Genomic DNA, 14,621 nt, shown 5'->3' on the forward strand with positions numbered 1-14,621 from the left:
TTCCTGTCACGAGAGACCAGCTTGCAAAATATTTAAATATATTAAGAAATAGTAGTATGCACGTAGGACCTAACAGTCGAAGAAAGATTATACAAGTCGTGTTTTTAAGTACAGTTTTGAAATAAAAATATAACAAGTAGAAAATGTAACAAGTAGACTTTTCTAACCAATCACTTAATAAAAGCAAGGCTTCCGGTCCCCATTGTTTACCAGTCAGTTTCCTCTCAGAGTATGCTGATACAATAGCTCCACGTTTAGCAATTATATACAACCGTTCGCTCACAGAAAGATCCATTCCTAAAGACTGGAAAATTGCTCAAGTCACACCAGTGACCAAAAAGGGAAATAGGAGTAACCCGTTGAATTATAGGCCCATATCACTAACGTCGAATTGCAATAGGGTTTTGGAACATATACTGCATTCGACCAATATGAAGTACCTCGAAGAAAACGATTTATTGACACGTAGTCAGCACGGATTCAGAAAATATCGTTCTTGTGAAACTCAGCTAGCTCTTTATACTCAAAGCAATGAGTGCTATCGACAGGGTGTTTCAAATTGATTCCATATTTTTAGATTTCCAGAACTCTTTCGACACCGTTCCTCACAAGTTTCTAACCAAACTGCGTGCCTATGGAATATCGCCTTAGTTGTGCAACTGGATTTCTTGATTTTCTGTCAGAAAGGTCACAGTTCGTAGTAACAGACGGAAAGTCATCGAGTAAAACAGAAATAATATCCGGCGTTCCCAAGGAAGTGTTATAGGCCCTCTACTGTTCCTGATCTATATTAACGGCATAGGAGACAATCTTAGTAGCCGTCTTAGATTGTTTGCAGATGATGCTGTCATTTACCGTCTTGTAAATTCATCAAATGACCAACGAATTGCAAAATGATTTAGACAAGATATCTGTATGGTGCAAAAAGTGGCAGTTGACCCTGAATAAAGAAAAGTGTGAAGTTATTCACGTGAGTACTAGAAGAAATCCTCTAAATTTCGATTACGCGACAAATCTCACAAATCTGAAGGCTCTAAATTCAACTAAATACTTAGGGATTACAATTAAAAATACCCTAAACTGGAACGATCACATAGATGATGATGTGTGTAGAGCCGACGAAAAACTGCGATTCATTGGCAGAACACTTAGAAGGTGCAACAGGTCTACTAAAGAGACTGCTTACACTACGCTTGTCCGCCCTATTCTGGAGTACTGCTGAGCGGTGTGGGATCCGTATCAGGTGTGACTGACGGATGACAATAAGTTCAAACAAGGGCAGCTCGTTTTGTATTATCGCGAAATAAGGGACATAGTGTCACAGACATGATACGTGAACTGGAGTGGCAAAGGCGTTTTTCGTTGCGACGGGATCTTCACATGAAATTTCAATCACCATCTTTCTCCTCCGATAGCAAAAACATTCTGTTGGCACCCACCTACATAGGGAGAAATGATGATTACGATAAAATAAGAGAAATCAGGGCTCGCACAGAAAAATTTAAGAGCTCGTTTTTCCCGCGCGCCGTTCGAGAGTGGAACGGTAGACAGACAGCTTGAAGGTGGTACACTGAATCCTCTTCCAGGCACTTTATTGTGAATAGAGTAATCACGTAGATGTAGATGAAGGTCGCCCTCTTCGTTCCTTATCACGCACATTCGTAAGGCCATTTTTAAACGCTTTCGCCCTTTTCCGTACCACATCATAACTTTTTATGTTTTCTCCATCCACTTCACTGATATGACGATGAATTTAGGCCACTTTCATGCCTTTAGGACTTTTTTTAGTCAGTGCTCTGACTGGTTTGATGTGGTCCGCCACGCCATCTAAACACCTGACCAAGTTCGAGGTCCGTGAGTTCCGCGGAGCGTCCTATTCTGCTCTCACGATATCTGATGACGACTGAGTAACTGATATGGAGTACCTGGCAGTAGGTGGCAGCACAATGCACCTAATATGAAAACATGTCTTTGGGGATGTCCGAATGCTTTTGATCGCAATGTATTTGGCGGAGAAAGACATTAATTTGTCGGTTAACGATTTCTGTTTGTCCTTTGTGCCAAACAAAAAATGCATGGGCAACGATTATAACCACCTCAAGGTGCAGTAGAATTTTGCCAGAACTGTTTCATTGAAGTGCTGAAATCAGAACGGGAAAAACTGTTTCCGTAATTGTTGTGGATGTACGCAAAAGTGAATAATTTTTAAACGTAATTTTTCGAGATACTTCTTGTACAACTCATTTTGCAGTGTTTTTGTTTTGTTTTTGTAAAAACCTCGAAGACCACATCCGAAATGAAGATTAGAACGCATAAGATAGCTTGTTCTCAGGATATTGGTTCGTATGCAGGATAAAATTTGTTTCCAGTGGATCAAGAGAACGTATTTATTTTTATTCGACAGATAGCTATGTAACGCTATCCATTCATCTGAAAAGTTGCAGGGATGAAAAAATGCCGTACTTCCAACAGAGCTCGCGAGAGTGCCGTTAAGACGAAAACAACCATATCCTATCACTTAATCACCAGTGTACCATATCTGATCAGATGGATGCGGACACCCATATTGTTGCGTAATTTACCATTATATGTCCCAGGAGCCGGGGAGTATTTTGCTGTCTGTAGCGAAGCAGTAGAAGCAGAATCTATGTCTATCCAGCCTACTGCATGGACGAGGGACTTCAGCTGATATATATGAGAGAAAGTGCCACCACAGCTGTATCTTGAGAATGTTTTTATTGTGTCACGACTATTTTTGGAGGCACATTGTTGCCATTCTCAGGATCCACCACTGCCAAAAGAATATTAGATATCCTTGGCGCATTTAGTGTGGACTCCTTGTTACTAGCACACATGGGATGGTGATAATGTGCCGTCGAAAATAGTCGTTTGAGACAAATACAGTCTCAAGATACAGCTGTGATGGTACTTTTTCTCATATGTAACTGCATAATCGGTCGATTAGGAGTGTCCATTGACCTTTAACGTGAACTACTCATTGGATACTACCTGAGTAACATAACTCTCTGGGACATTATGGATCAACTAAAGCTGCCCAAGTCGACTGTTGGTGATGGAATTGTGAAGTGGAAACGTGGAGGCCAAGCTTACCTGCATCAAGCCCAAGCAGATCTCATGAGCTTATGGACAGGGACCGTCGAGCATTGTGGCGAAATGTGGTTATAAGAAAATCGCATGAAATCAACTGAAGGAAGCCCTCTTGTGTTCCAAAGCGACACCGCCAGTCCAATCTAGCACAATTTCTGTGCGTAGGGAGTTTTAAAAAATGGGCTACAATGGTCGAGGAGCTCGTCATAAGCCATTCCTGTAGACAATGCTAAAGCTTCACTTGAGGTGGTGTAATGAGCGGCGCGCACTGGACAGTGGAAGAGTAGAAGTGATGACTCAGGCCTGTGGCAATCCGATGGAAGCGTTTCAGTTCGGCGAAAGCCTGGAGAATGTTACCTGCCATCACTTGTAGTGCTAGCAGTGAGCTACAGATGTGGTGCTTCTGCGGTATGAGGCTGTTTCTCGTGGAGAGGATTTAGTATTCTTTCTGCGCTTAAGGAAACGCTACATGTAGAAAGGTTTGAACACATTTTACAGCATTGTGTGCTGCGTACAGTAGAGGAACAGTTCGGAGACGACGACTGGTCACATCAGCATGTCAATGCCCTCTGTTAAAGCAACAGGCAATGCTTTGTGGACTGTAATTTCCATGAAATGGACTGGCTTGCCCAAAATCCGGACCTGCACCCAATGGAACAGCTCTGGAATGAGTCCAAATGTCGACTTTATTCCAGACCCACCAAACAGATACCCTCTCTCGTTTCAGCTCTTCAGGAAGAGTGGGCTGCCATTCCTCCACGGACATTCAGACACCTCACTGAAAGTATCTCCAGAAGAATTGAACCCATCATAAAGGAGAAGGTTGGATACACGCCATTTGAATGTCCACTACCACGTGTCTGGAAACATCCGATCAGATATTGCCTGTCTATAACCACTACTGGTCAAATGGATGCGTGAAGTTGATTGATTGCTTTTGTCGGCGTCGTCAGAGTTGCATGAACAGTTACGTCAACACCAGCAGGGCCCGAGTTACCACGGTTGGATGGTGGAGGATGTAAGATTCGTTTTACGTTCTTTACATTCCACTCGCCGTCAGTGCTCGACAAGGCTTAAGGTAGTTTGTAAGATCAAGTTCTTAGTTATTTTTTATAGATATGCACGAGAAAATCATCTTTCTCAGTCTTCTTGGAGCGTACGTCTCCTGAATTTTGCGACTAAGACTGTGTCACCCAAAACATGTTTCATTTCTTTTTCTGCGTGAGCCTTTAAGCAACGGTTGAGAACGTCGATTGTCAGTTCCGTTGTTAGCTTCCCAGCTTTAGAAAATAATATTTTAGGTCATTAACTTTTAAATAAAGTTTTAATTTTCAAAACAATTAAAAGGAACAAAATGTTACCCGACAGCAAGATCTAACCTCCAGCAAGCGAGTCGCTAGAGAGACAGCGATTTTGCTGTACTGCCATAGCCTATATGTTGACTGGCATACGAGCTGCACGTAAAACTTTAGAGGTCTTTTCCTCTGAATCTACTGGCTAGTGCGCTTTACAGCTTTTATGATAACTCCTTGAGGTGTACTACTAACCTGCGAAGTCTCATCCTGAACTGAATTTCCGAGACCGTAAGGTTGTAAGTGGGCTTCTTCTGTATTGGCAGCGCTGTGTAGCGCTTTGCCTTGGATCTCTGACTGCTCTTTCTTTGTAAGAGACTATGGCTGGTTGGACTCTGTTGGAAGTTAATGGCCAGTAGTGTTGGGCAGTTCGAGGTGAACAGCCAGCGGTGATGGATGTCAGATGTGAGAAGTTATATTGATGAAGGATAGAGGTCTGAAGTATTAGCGTAAGCTAACAATCTGGAAGTATCTGACTTGGAGACTGTCTATTATTCATGATTATATACCTTTGTACTGGATGTCAATGACGATTCATATTCGTGTTTCAAATGGATGTGACATCATTAAGGTAAAAAAAATTATTTGGTTTGCAACAAAATCTTTTCTTTGCTAACCGTATGCCTATTAGTAGTTAGTGACTTTAGTAGTCGGAATCTTATTTAGCTGGCAGTATTGGCACTCGCTGTATTGCAGTAGTTCGCGTAATGAAGATTTTTGTGAGGTAAGTGATTAATGGAATGTATAGGTTATTGTTAGGACTTCTTTTTAGTCAGGGCCATTCTTTTGAATTATTTGGAGTAAGGGTTTTTTTTTTTTTTTTTTTTTTTTTGAGCAGTCAGATTGCGTTGCGCCAGGATATTGTAGGTCAGTGTTGACAGGATAAGAACAAGTAAAGAGAAAGTACGCTCAGTTTCACTCACCAGCTTCAGCATAAAAAAACGTAGAAGTTTCTTCTTCTCAGTCATTCAGCAATATAAGTACAGAGAACCATTTAAATAAAAAAGTTTCAAGGTTCTTTTGTCAGTCTACATGCTGACAACATGCGCGTTTACTGCCCTCTTGTTGATAAACTATGCTGCGAGGTTGGACTGTGTTCGGCGTTTGATAGCAGCTGACTTTCTAATGGCAATACGATGGACTTTAATTTTATTCACTGATTTGCGGTGTATCACAGTGTTCATTCTTTGTGTAACCGTAGCCAGCCTGAAGCTGTCTTCATGCATGAAATTATTAGCCTCTACCGAATTTGTACCCATTGCGCGTTCAAATAAAGCGGACAACATTTTATTCATTTTTTGCTTCATTTTATGCATAAATAGGTGCCAAGATGGAGCACATCTGTAGAGCTGTCTATCAAATCCGCTAGATAGCTTGTCATACAGACGAAATATTTCACAGGGGAACAGTGCGAAGTCAGCGGCCACCGGCCACATTATTTCGGAAAGCGACCACGTTGCCATCATGAGGTGCGCTGACAAAGCGATTGTCCAGGAGCCACGCACCAATGGGCCGTAGCGTGAGGTACGATCCAATAAACTAGCAGCAGTTCCCATCGCCAAGTGACTTTACTGGTGTATAGGCAGGAGAGAACTGAAGCGGTTGTTCTCGACACTTTATGATAGCAATGTGGTCGCTTGCTGAAAAATTGCGGTCGTTTGATACCATTTCGTCGTGAATTATGGCTGAAGGAGTTGAAGATATCATGCTTAGCAAATGTTGGCGGAAGTCGGTGTCTACTTTAGAATGGCATAGCTGCAATGGTACTCACGAGTAGCCGATGTCCTCGAACTTGAGGTTGGTCAGGTGCTGCGCCTGGATGCTGCGCACGCGCTCGGCGCAGGCGTTCATGGAGGTGCAGATGGGCGAGACGGTGTGCTGGATGACGACATACTGCACTGGCTTGATGATGTACTCCACTTGCTTCGCCGGACGTGCTCCCCAGCCTCGCCGCGTCACAATGTTGGGGCAGTTGTTCTCTACAACAAACACACGCCATACTGTAATATTTTAGGGTAACTGGCACTATTCTAAGACTTGCCAATTCTGTAACATGATGTTAGTCTATTGGGAGACATTCAGTCAAATAATGCACTATACGGGAAGCGTAATGTCGTTGCATCAGCCCTTGCCTTGCTCTACCCAGTTGCGCAATACTACGGTGCTCTGTGGATGAACAGTGTACATACTGCTAAAGTTGACACCCAGGACAGTACCAGGGACCACCAAATTGACACCTCTGAAATGGTTGCCAGTGTTATCAAGCATCCACCTTCCTCAGCCGAAGACAAAAAGAACTCTGCTAATACGAGTACAATGGTAGAAACGTCGCTGTAACACTCACTTGCCCTCATATGGGCACTTCAGCCGCCAGAAAAAAAAAGAGACTGAAATCCAAGAACCTGTCACTGAAGCTTGATGAGAAACTCATCAAACCAAATTACAACGTTGAGCAGACCTGGAATTGACGAATGGACCTCTTCAAACACTGAGCACTTAGTTCAGGTTCGAGGACATCAACTACTCATGAGTACCACTGCAGCTGTGTCAGTCTAAAGTAGACATTGGCTTATGCCAACAGTTGCTAAATACAGTATCCTCAACTTCTGCTGACATAATTCATGACGAAATAGTTACCGGACGAATAGCAGAACGTCAGTGTCAACAATCCATGGAAGGCTCTGCCTGGTTTTAACTCGCCAAAAAAATGTATGGACCTCTTGATATAAAATTAGGACAAATCTTTGGAGGTGAAAATTCTTGTTTCACAATTGGAAGCAAGCTGATAACCAATGTTGCGACTTTGACAGAGCGCCACAGACCATCCAGCACGGTGCCACGGAGTATCCAAGAATGAGATTAAGGAAGTATGAATGATGTACACAATACCACCTATGATGATATGAAGTAGCTGTAAACAATATACCTTGCATCTTAAATTACCACAATGTTACCCACAATGTGATCTATAAATACGGAACAGGTCTAGAAGCTTTCGTACAATATTTATATTTCCAAAGTATCCTCATTTTTACAACTATTGCGCTCTGATAGCGCACTGGTTTGTGTTCAAAGATACGAAGCGACTGAAAAATACGTTTCTAGTCCCCAGTTTTTCTTTCCAGAGCACGCTCGTCCGAAGAAACATTCCATTTTCTGGCCTCTGACTGGCCACCTTTCGAGAATAAATACTTAAATACGGCGTGACACTAAGTGGTGGTTAGACAGTGCGAGGGTGAACGTGCATGGAGAGAGACGTGCGTGTTGTTAATAGTACTGATTTTAACAATGTTTTATTTCTGTTTTGTGTCATTATTCAGTGTCACTGAATACGCACAAGTGGTACACATTCCGCAAGGATATTCCTCGTATGAATAAAAAGAGTAATGGCATCTCTAAAATACGTTTGAATACTCATTGTTAACAGCCAAGAAGCATATTAATCATCTGTAGTGATCCTCTGTAATCAAGTTGAATGCTATGAACGGAGCTACGGCCGTGCCTTCTCTTCGGTGTAAAGGATATATCTATAGAAGACGCAACGTTAGTGGAATTAACATTCGCTACATGTGCCTGAAGTGTACATGACTACAAGCAGCCCACATCACATTTTCGGCAGTAATGACGCGTGTAGTTATTTCAACATTGCAGTTACACAACAATGAGTATGAATAGTCTAAAGCCTCGCCGAGTGGCCGCGCGGTTGGAGGCGCTATGTCACGGAGTGCGCGCCCCCCTCCCGCCGGAGGTTTGAGTCCTCCCTCGGGCGTGTGTGTGTGTGTGTGTGTGTGTGTGTGTGTGTGTGTGTGTGTGTGTGTGTGTGTGTGTGTGTTTTCTTAGCATAGGTTAGTTTAAGTAGTGTGTAAGACTAGGGACCGATGACCTCAGCAGTTTGGTCCCTTAGGAATTCACACACATTTGAATAATCTAAATAAACTGTGCAAATGTTCAGGAGCAACACGATGTGACGAATACACAGAATGTAAGTGAAATGGCCACAGATATTGCTCAGTTTAATACTTTATTTACCAGGAGTAAAATCTTTGTCAGCATTATGTGCTTAACGCAGGGACAATCAAACATTGAATTACAGATAAAACGGGGATAGTTCAATTTCTTTTTTCTTTTTTCTTTTTTGGTACTCTTCAAAACATTTTTTACTGCTCATGCAGAGGCTAACACTACCTCATATTTTCTTTGTGGAGACGGACACATTGATGCCCCGACAAACGTTGTACTGACAGCAACTGTAAATTTTTTTAAGCGCATTCTATTTTCTGCATTAATTTCGCTGTAGATATTGCTGAGATTGAGTACAGACGCATCAATAACATGCCATTTATTGCGGTGCCACCATTTCACCCTCACTATCTGAGGTTACTGACTTTTGATCACTTGGTAATTCATTCAGCCGCTAATGAAGTTTAGCACTGACCCAATTCAGCAGCAGACTGAATCGCAGAAGTGTCTGCTTCCTGAAAATGGACGTGGGTCAGAATGAAATAAGATTTAAAATTAAGCCATAATGGTCTTTAATTCTGCTCTGTCTTCTCTATATTTATGTTATATATGCTGCACTCAAAATTTACTAACTATTCTTACCTAACTTGTGGTAGGTAGAATCAGTGCTATGTATTTTTAAGTTTATAATTTTCACAGTCAGTGTACTTTTTTGTTGAATGATTGAGCATTTCTTGGTACATTCAGGTACCACCTACCATTATCTTCAGAATTACGTGTGAAGCACAGAGCGCAAGTCCTATTCTTCTGTACGATGGATGTGCTTGCTCCTTTCGCTTCACTTCTATCTGTGGCTATTTATGTACGCCGCAGCTTGAACTATTTCATGAAAACACACACCTTCACGTTCCCAGAAAATTTGCTCTGGTACTTCTTATAACTGTGTACAAAATTTGTAATCGATCGCTCTTTTCCTATAATTCCATTTCCGTCAATGTATACAGTAAGTGAAACTTTTGCTGATGAAAGCTTTAGTCTGTGGAAAACGACAAACTCATGATTTAGGTATTGTTGCATCTGAAGGCATACGTTTAACGAAACGTCACTGTATGCATTTCGTGGCTGAAGATACAGTTTTTCCTACATTTATTTTTTGATTTACTACTGTTCCAATCACTTAAATGCTAATGATCAACATTATGATTGCAGAAATGTCAAATAGCCGGCCTTAATGGTCCCCAGACCTTTCTTAACTCGCGATGTCCTAGGCTGTTGCAATGAAAGCGGATACCCCTGACTATTAGGTGATTGTGCCTAATGAAGTCGCTCGTTTACACAGACTGAGGGAATAACCAATACATTGGAGAGAAAGGCGACGGAAAACAGTTGATTCCCCGTTGGTTTTTAAATAAATAAATAAAAAGAGGTTCGTATGTTGTGAAAATTTGTTTATCAATGATGATATAGTAATTAGTAATTAACAGATTTTTAGAGCTGTGGAATTAACCGCTTTAAAATTTTGTGAAATTACCAGGGATTTTTTCGGAACAATTGTTCAACGACTCAAACACACTTGTTAATCGTCTAAATAGAAATGTCTCACAAAGAACTCTGAACTCTGATAACCTCTTAGGTCTACAATAAGCCAAATTTGCACACAACAGGTCTTTTTGTGGTTGAAGTTTCTCGTTGTCGATTGGCAGGAAAATTCTGTCTTAATACCTGTTCAATCGGTCTCATTTGTTTTTATAAGCTACAGATCTTTTTGGAAAATTATTAGAAAATCGGAAAAAGGGATTTGGGTTACAGTAACTTCTTGTTGATACTCATGCTGTTAGCGAAAAACTTCGGAATAGTTAGCGTCTTTAGCATCCCTAGGCCTCTTTTCAGATATAGAACTCTGCTCATTAACAACGCAAATACAATACTTTCTTCAACTTCATGATCATTCAAAATATATACATATATTTTCATCAGCAAAGCATCTATGCTTTGATGACAAAAATCATATCTCATCGATAAAGCTGTCCAGCCTTCTGATTTCCTTCTTTTAGTCTGTAGTTCGGAAGTAAATTTGGTATACCAGCTTCATATATTTTAGCTACGCGTTGCATCTATTTGTCCCTGTATTCTATTATTTTCTCTCTGGCGATGAATATCATAAAAAATCTATTTGATCTCATCTCACTAAACTGTTCAACCACCACTTCTCTCCGGAAACTCGTCTTGTGCAATATTTTTCTTCTTTGTTCCGTTAATTTGATATTTTGATTTGGTTTCGGTGCAGTACTTTATTCGTTTTCTGATCATCATAATTAAACTAATGCTTTGAAACATAATTGGAGCTTTATTGTATATTTTGTAGCTGCGAAAAACTAGGGAACTATGATATTTTTAAATCTGTTTTAATCACTGTAAAATATTTAATAATTGCGAGATGTTTATTATTTTATTCATAGCTGTTATTTTCCCAACAAGTATAGTATATATTTCGGAACAAAATTCAGTCGTCAATTGCACAATTATTTTTATTTCTCTCTACCGGTTTCAACAGATTAATGCCATCTTCAGGAGCCTACAAAGTCTGGAATATTATAAATCATTAGATCTTGCCATTCATTTGTGTGAATGATTTATAATATTCCAGCTATTGTAGGCTTCTGAAAACGACAGATCATTCTGTTGAAACAGGTAAAGTGAAAAAAATAACTGTGTGACTGACAACTGAATTTTATTCTGAAATTTAATTTATTTATCGGCATTGTTAAACCTTTATTAATTCATAATAATGCAATGAATTAATGATGTTACAGATTATAAAATTAAGTTATAGCATGTATGAGCAGCCACAACTGTCACTGACATAGTACACATATTAAAATGAAACTTTGAAATGTAGTCAACATCATCGTTTCAGTTAATTATCAACTTTCATGGGGAACTCAGCCATTCTTGACAATGTTTCTTAACCAATAAAATGCAAAGTAATATGTTTAACCTTCGATAATACCGCGCTGCTCGACTTACGAATCCTCCGTTCGCCTAAAATGTTACGAGACAGATTTTTGACGTATAAGTGGCGTCAGCGCAGTAACTACAGACCCAGCTTTAACTAACTTACTGTAAACAAAAGATGTGCATTCGACCAATCAGTTTTGATCAGGCGGCTTTTGAGCCCCCCAGTGGTTTCAGTCTCAAAACATTTTATTCCTTTTGTTTTGAAGTACCATTCCTTTTAGCTTGAAACTACCGATGTTACTGCAAAACAGACACCTAGTGGCACACTGAGGGTTCTACGAATGTATTGTGCTGATTCTAGGAAATTATGACATGTTTTTTTGTAGTGGTCGTATTGAGAACATTGGCAGTGAAAGCATATCGTACGTTCTTGTAACTTCCAGTTTGTGCTACTAGTATGAGTAATTTCGAAGTGAAGCCACTTAGACATTGTGTACTTTTGATACACATTTCTTAATTTTGCGGCCCTGTTTGCTTGTTATTTAGGACTAAAATTTGTTTTAGGTACTATGAGTTCATGGAAGTTTCGAGAGTTAGGACTGTGCCTCGGAAAAAATGCGAAATTCCTTTCAAACATATGCAAGGATGACAGGTGGTTGAAAACTGTGCACCCCGGTAGTTCCAAAGTGAAACCACGTCCTTACAATTGACTTTACTTTTTTCCAATTGCTTCTGGTATTAGTTACTATGATAAAGACAAATTTTGCGAAAATTTTTAAAATTATATTTCCTTTAAATTGTTGGCACATTAGGGTTAAGTAGTGGACGTGCGACCGCAGTGTGTCAAAGCATTTGTGTCACTAATCGCAATGGAACAACATCTGTAAATCAAGTGTTCAAAGCATTCTCCAGAATGAAGAAGAGAAAAGCATGTGTAAAGTTTGTCCCGCACAACTTCACTCAACAAAAACTGCCTATGCACGCCTGCCGCGACTTGATTGAAATGCAAAACGCGGACACTTTTCTGGGAAAAATTGTCCCGGTTGACAAGACTATGTTATCAGTAAGAACCTACCATAGAAAGACAAAGTGCAGACTGGGTCTCTGATGGATCGCCAAGACCGTAGAGATTGCGAATGTGATTCGCGAGTTGATCATCATCAGGCAGAAGGACTTCTCTGACAGTTTCACATGGTTATATGCACTTCCTGTGAGTTTTACTCGAGTACGCAATTGTACTCGAGTACGCAGGATGTTAGACTACAGGCACGCGAATTTACCATTGTTCAAGGAAACGCTTGACGGTCGCATCCCACCTACCAACGCGATTAACGAGACACCTCAAACTGATGAGGCTGTCGAAACCCTCACTAGCGCCGTCCAAGACGCTATAGCCGACACCATACCAATTCGCACACCACAACATCACAGTGCAGCCCTGCCCCAGGAAATCCTGGGCCTTATCTCAATGAGGAACCGCCTCAGGAGACACTGGCAGCGTACCTGGCGAAAGCACTTCAAACAGCACATTAACAGGCTCCAGGGAATAATCCGGGACAAAATCCAAACATTCAAAACACAACAATGGAACCAAACACTCGAAGGGCTGGACACCACGCGATCAGGCGTGTGGCAGCTGACCAGTCACTTCACCAAGGAGAAACTGTGCACACCCACGCTACAAGAGCCCGGCGGACCGGCATATTGTGCGGACGAAAAAGCGGAACTGATGGCCCTCACACTTGCAGCGTCATTCTCTCCGAACCTGGAACCCTCAGACCCAGCATTCACACTTGAGACCGACCAGGCGGTTACACGCATCTTGGCCCAACCATCGCGCAACGACATCCGACAGGCTTGCACAGCTGAAGTCAAATGGGCCATCATGCATATCACAGCTAGGAAGGCCTCTGGTCACGATGGCATTAAAAACCGTGTCCTCCAGGAGTTCACGGATAAAGCAGTAGAATTCCTGACACATCACGAATCCTTCCTTAAACACCAACATTTCCCCGCCTTTTGGAAGACGGCCAAGGTCCTAATGTTCAGGAGGCCGGAGAAAGACCACTCCCTCCTACAAAATTACCGACCCATCAGCCTGATGAGCACGCTCAGCAAGATAGTTGAGAAGGTAATACTAAAACGACTCACTTAGCACTGCATTACAAACGACACGCTGAGGCCGGAGCAATTCGACTTCAGGATTCTCCACTCGACAACACAACAACTCCTCCGCGTCGTTGAATACTTAACACGGATACAGCACAAACAAAGCAACTGAGGCAGTGTTCCTAGAATCGAAAATGCCTTCGACCGTCTGTGGCACAACGGCCTCATACGCAAACTCAGCGACGCAAGGTTCCCAGAAGGGTTCGTACGTCTCATACACTCATATCTCACGGACAGGAGTTTCAACACCGACGTGCAGGGCAATCAATCAACACGACATGGTATTCAGGCTGGAGTACCCCAAGGAAGCATCCTAGGGTCCATACTATTTAACCTCTACATTAATGACCTTCCAGCTACACGCAACACGATGGTGGCAATCTACGCGGATGACACTGCCATTCTCGTACAAGATTGGAAACCGTCTAACACTAACGACTACAGACTGCACTCAGAGTGGCAGAGCCTTGATTGGTGAAATGGCATGTTAAAGTAAACGTCGACAAGTACGAAGCCGTTCTGCGCACTAGAAGACCGAAACTACTGCGCAAACATCAACGCTGCAACCCAATAACAGTACATGCACGGCCAATATGTTTCCGTGAAAAGGTCAGATACCTCCGTTTGTGGCTGGACCGGAAACAACTCTAGTGGGACCACATTCACCACGTGATCAACAAAGCAAACGCGAGGCTCAAACAACTCTGTCCTATTCTTAATAGGCGTAGCACACTGAGTAGGAGGGTGTCCAGGTCCATGTACACCACACTTATTAGACCTCTGATGAAGTATGCTGCTCCCGTCTGGGGATACGCTGCGCCCACACGCCTGCGCCGTCTGCAACTCTTACAGAACAAAGTACTCAGAATCATAAGCAATGCTTCGCGTTACACACGCATCGCGGATCTTCGCCAGGAATGTCGGCTAGATACCCTCTTGCAGGTATTCCAGAAACTTTCCACACGACTGCACAGAAACACGAGACACTCGCGTAACCCGTTTATTCTTTCCCTGGGGAACTACGACCACAACCATAGATGGAAACAATAGACCAAAGACACTATTAGCAAGGAA

The 14,621-nt window shown here is 41.8% G+C and overlaps 1 protein-coding gene across 1 annotated transcript in view; it reads right to left on the reverse strand.

Moving 5' to 3' along the window:
• Positions 1-14,621, reverse strand: part of LOC126469209 (peptidoglycan-recognition protein SA-like) — a 69,861-nt gene that overhangs the window by 38,053 nt on the left and 17,187 nt on the right. The window contains exon 2 of the mRNA XM_050096614.1: positions 6,232-6,439. Within this exon, the coding sequence (XP_049952571.1) occupies positions 6,232-6,439 (208 nt within the window). The remainder of the gene's footprint in view (positions 1-6,231; positions 6,440-14,621) is intronic.

The sequence above is a fragment of the Schistocerca serialis genome, chromosome 1 (assembly GCF_023864345.2).
Source record: "Schistocerca serialis cubense isolate TAMUIC-IGC-003099 chromosome 1, iqSchSeri2.2, whole genome shotgun sequence".
Taxonomy (NCBI): domain Eukaryota; kingdom Metazoa; phylum Arthropoda; class Insecta; order Orthoptera; family Acrididae; genus Schistocerca; species Schistocerca serialis.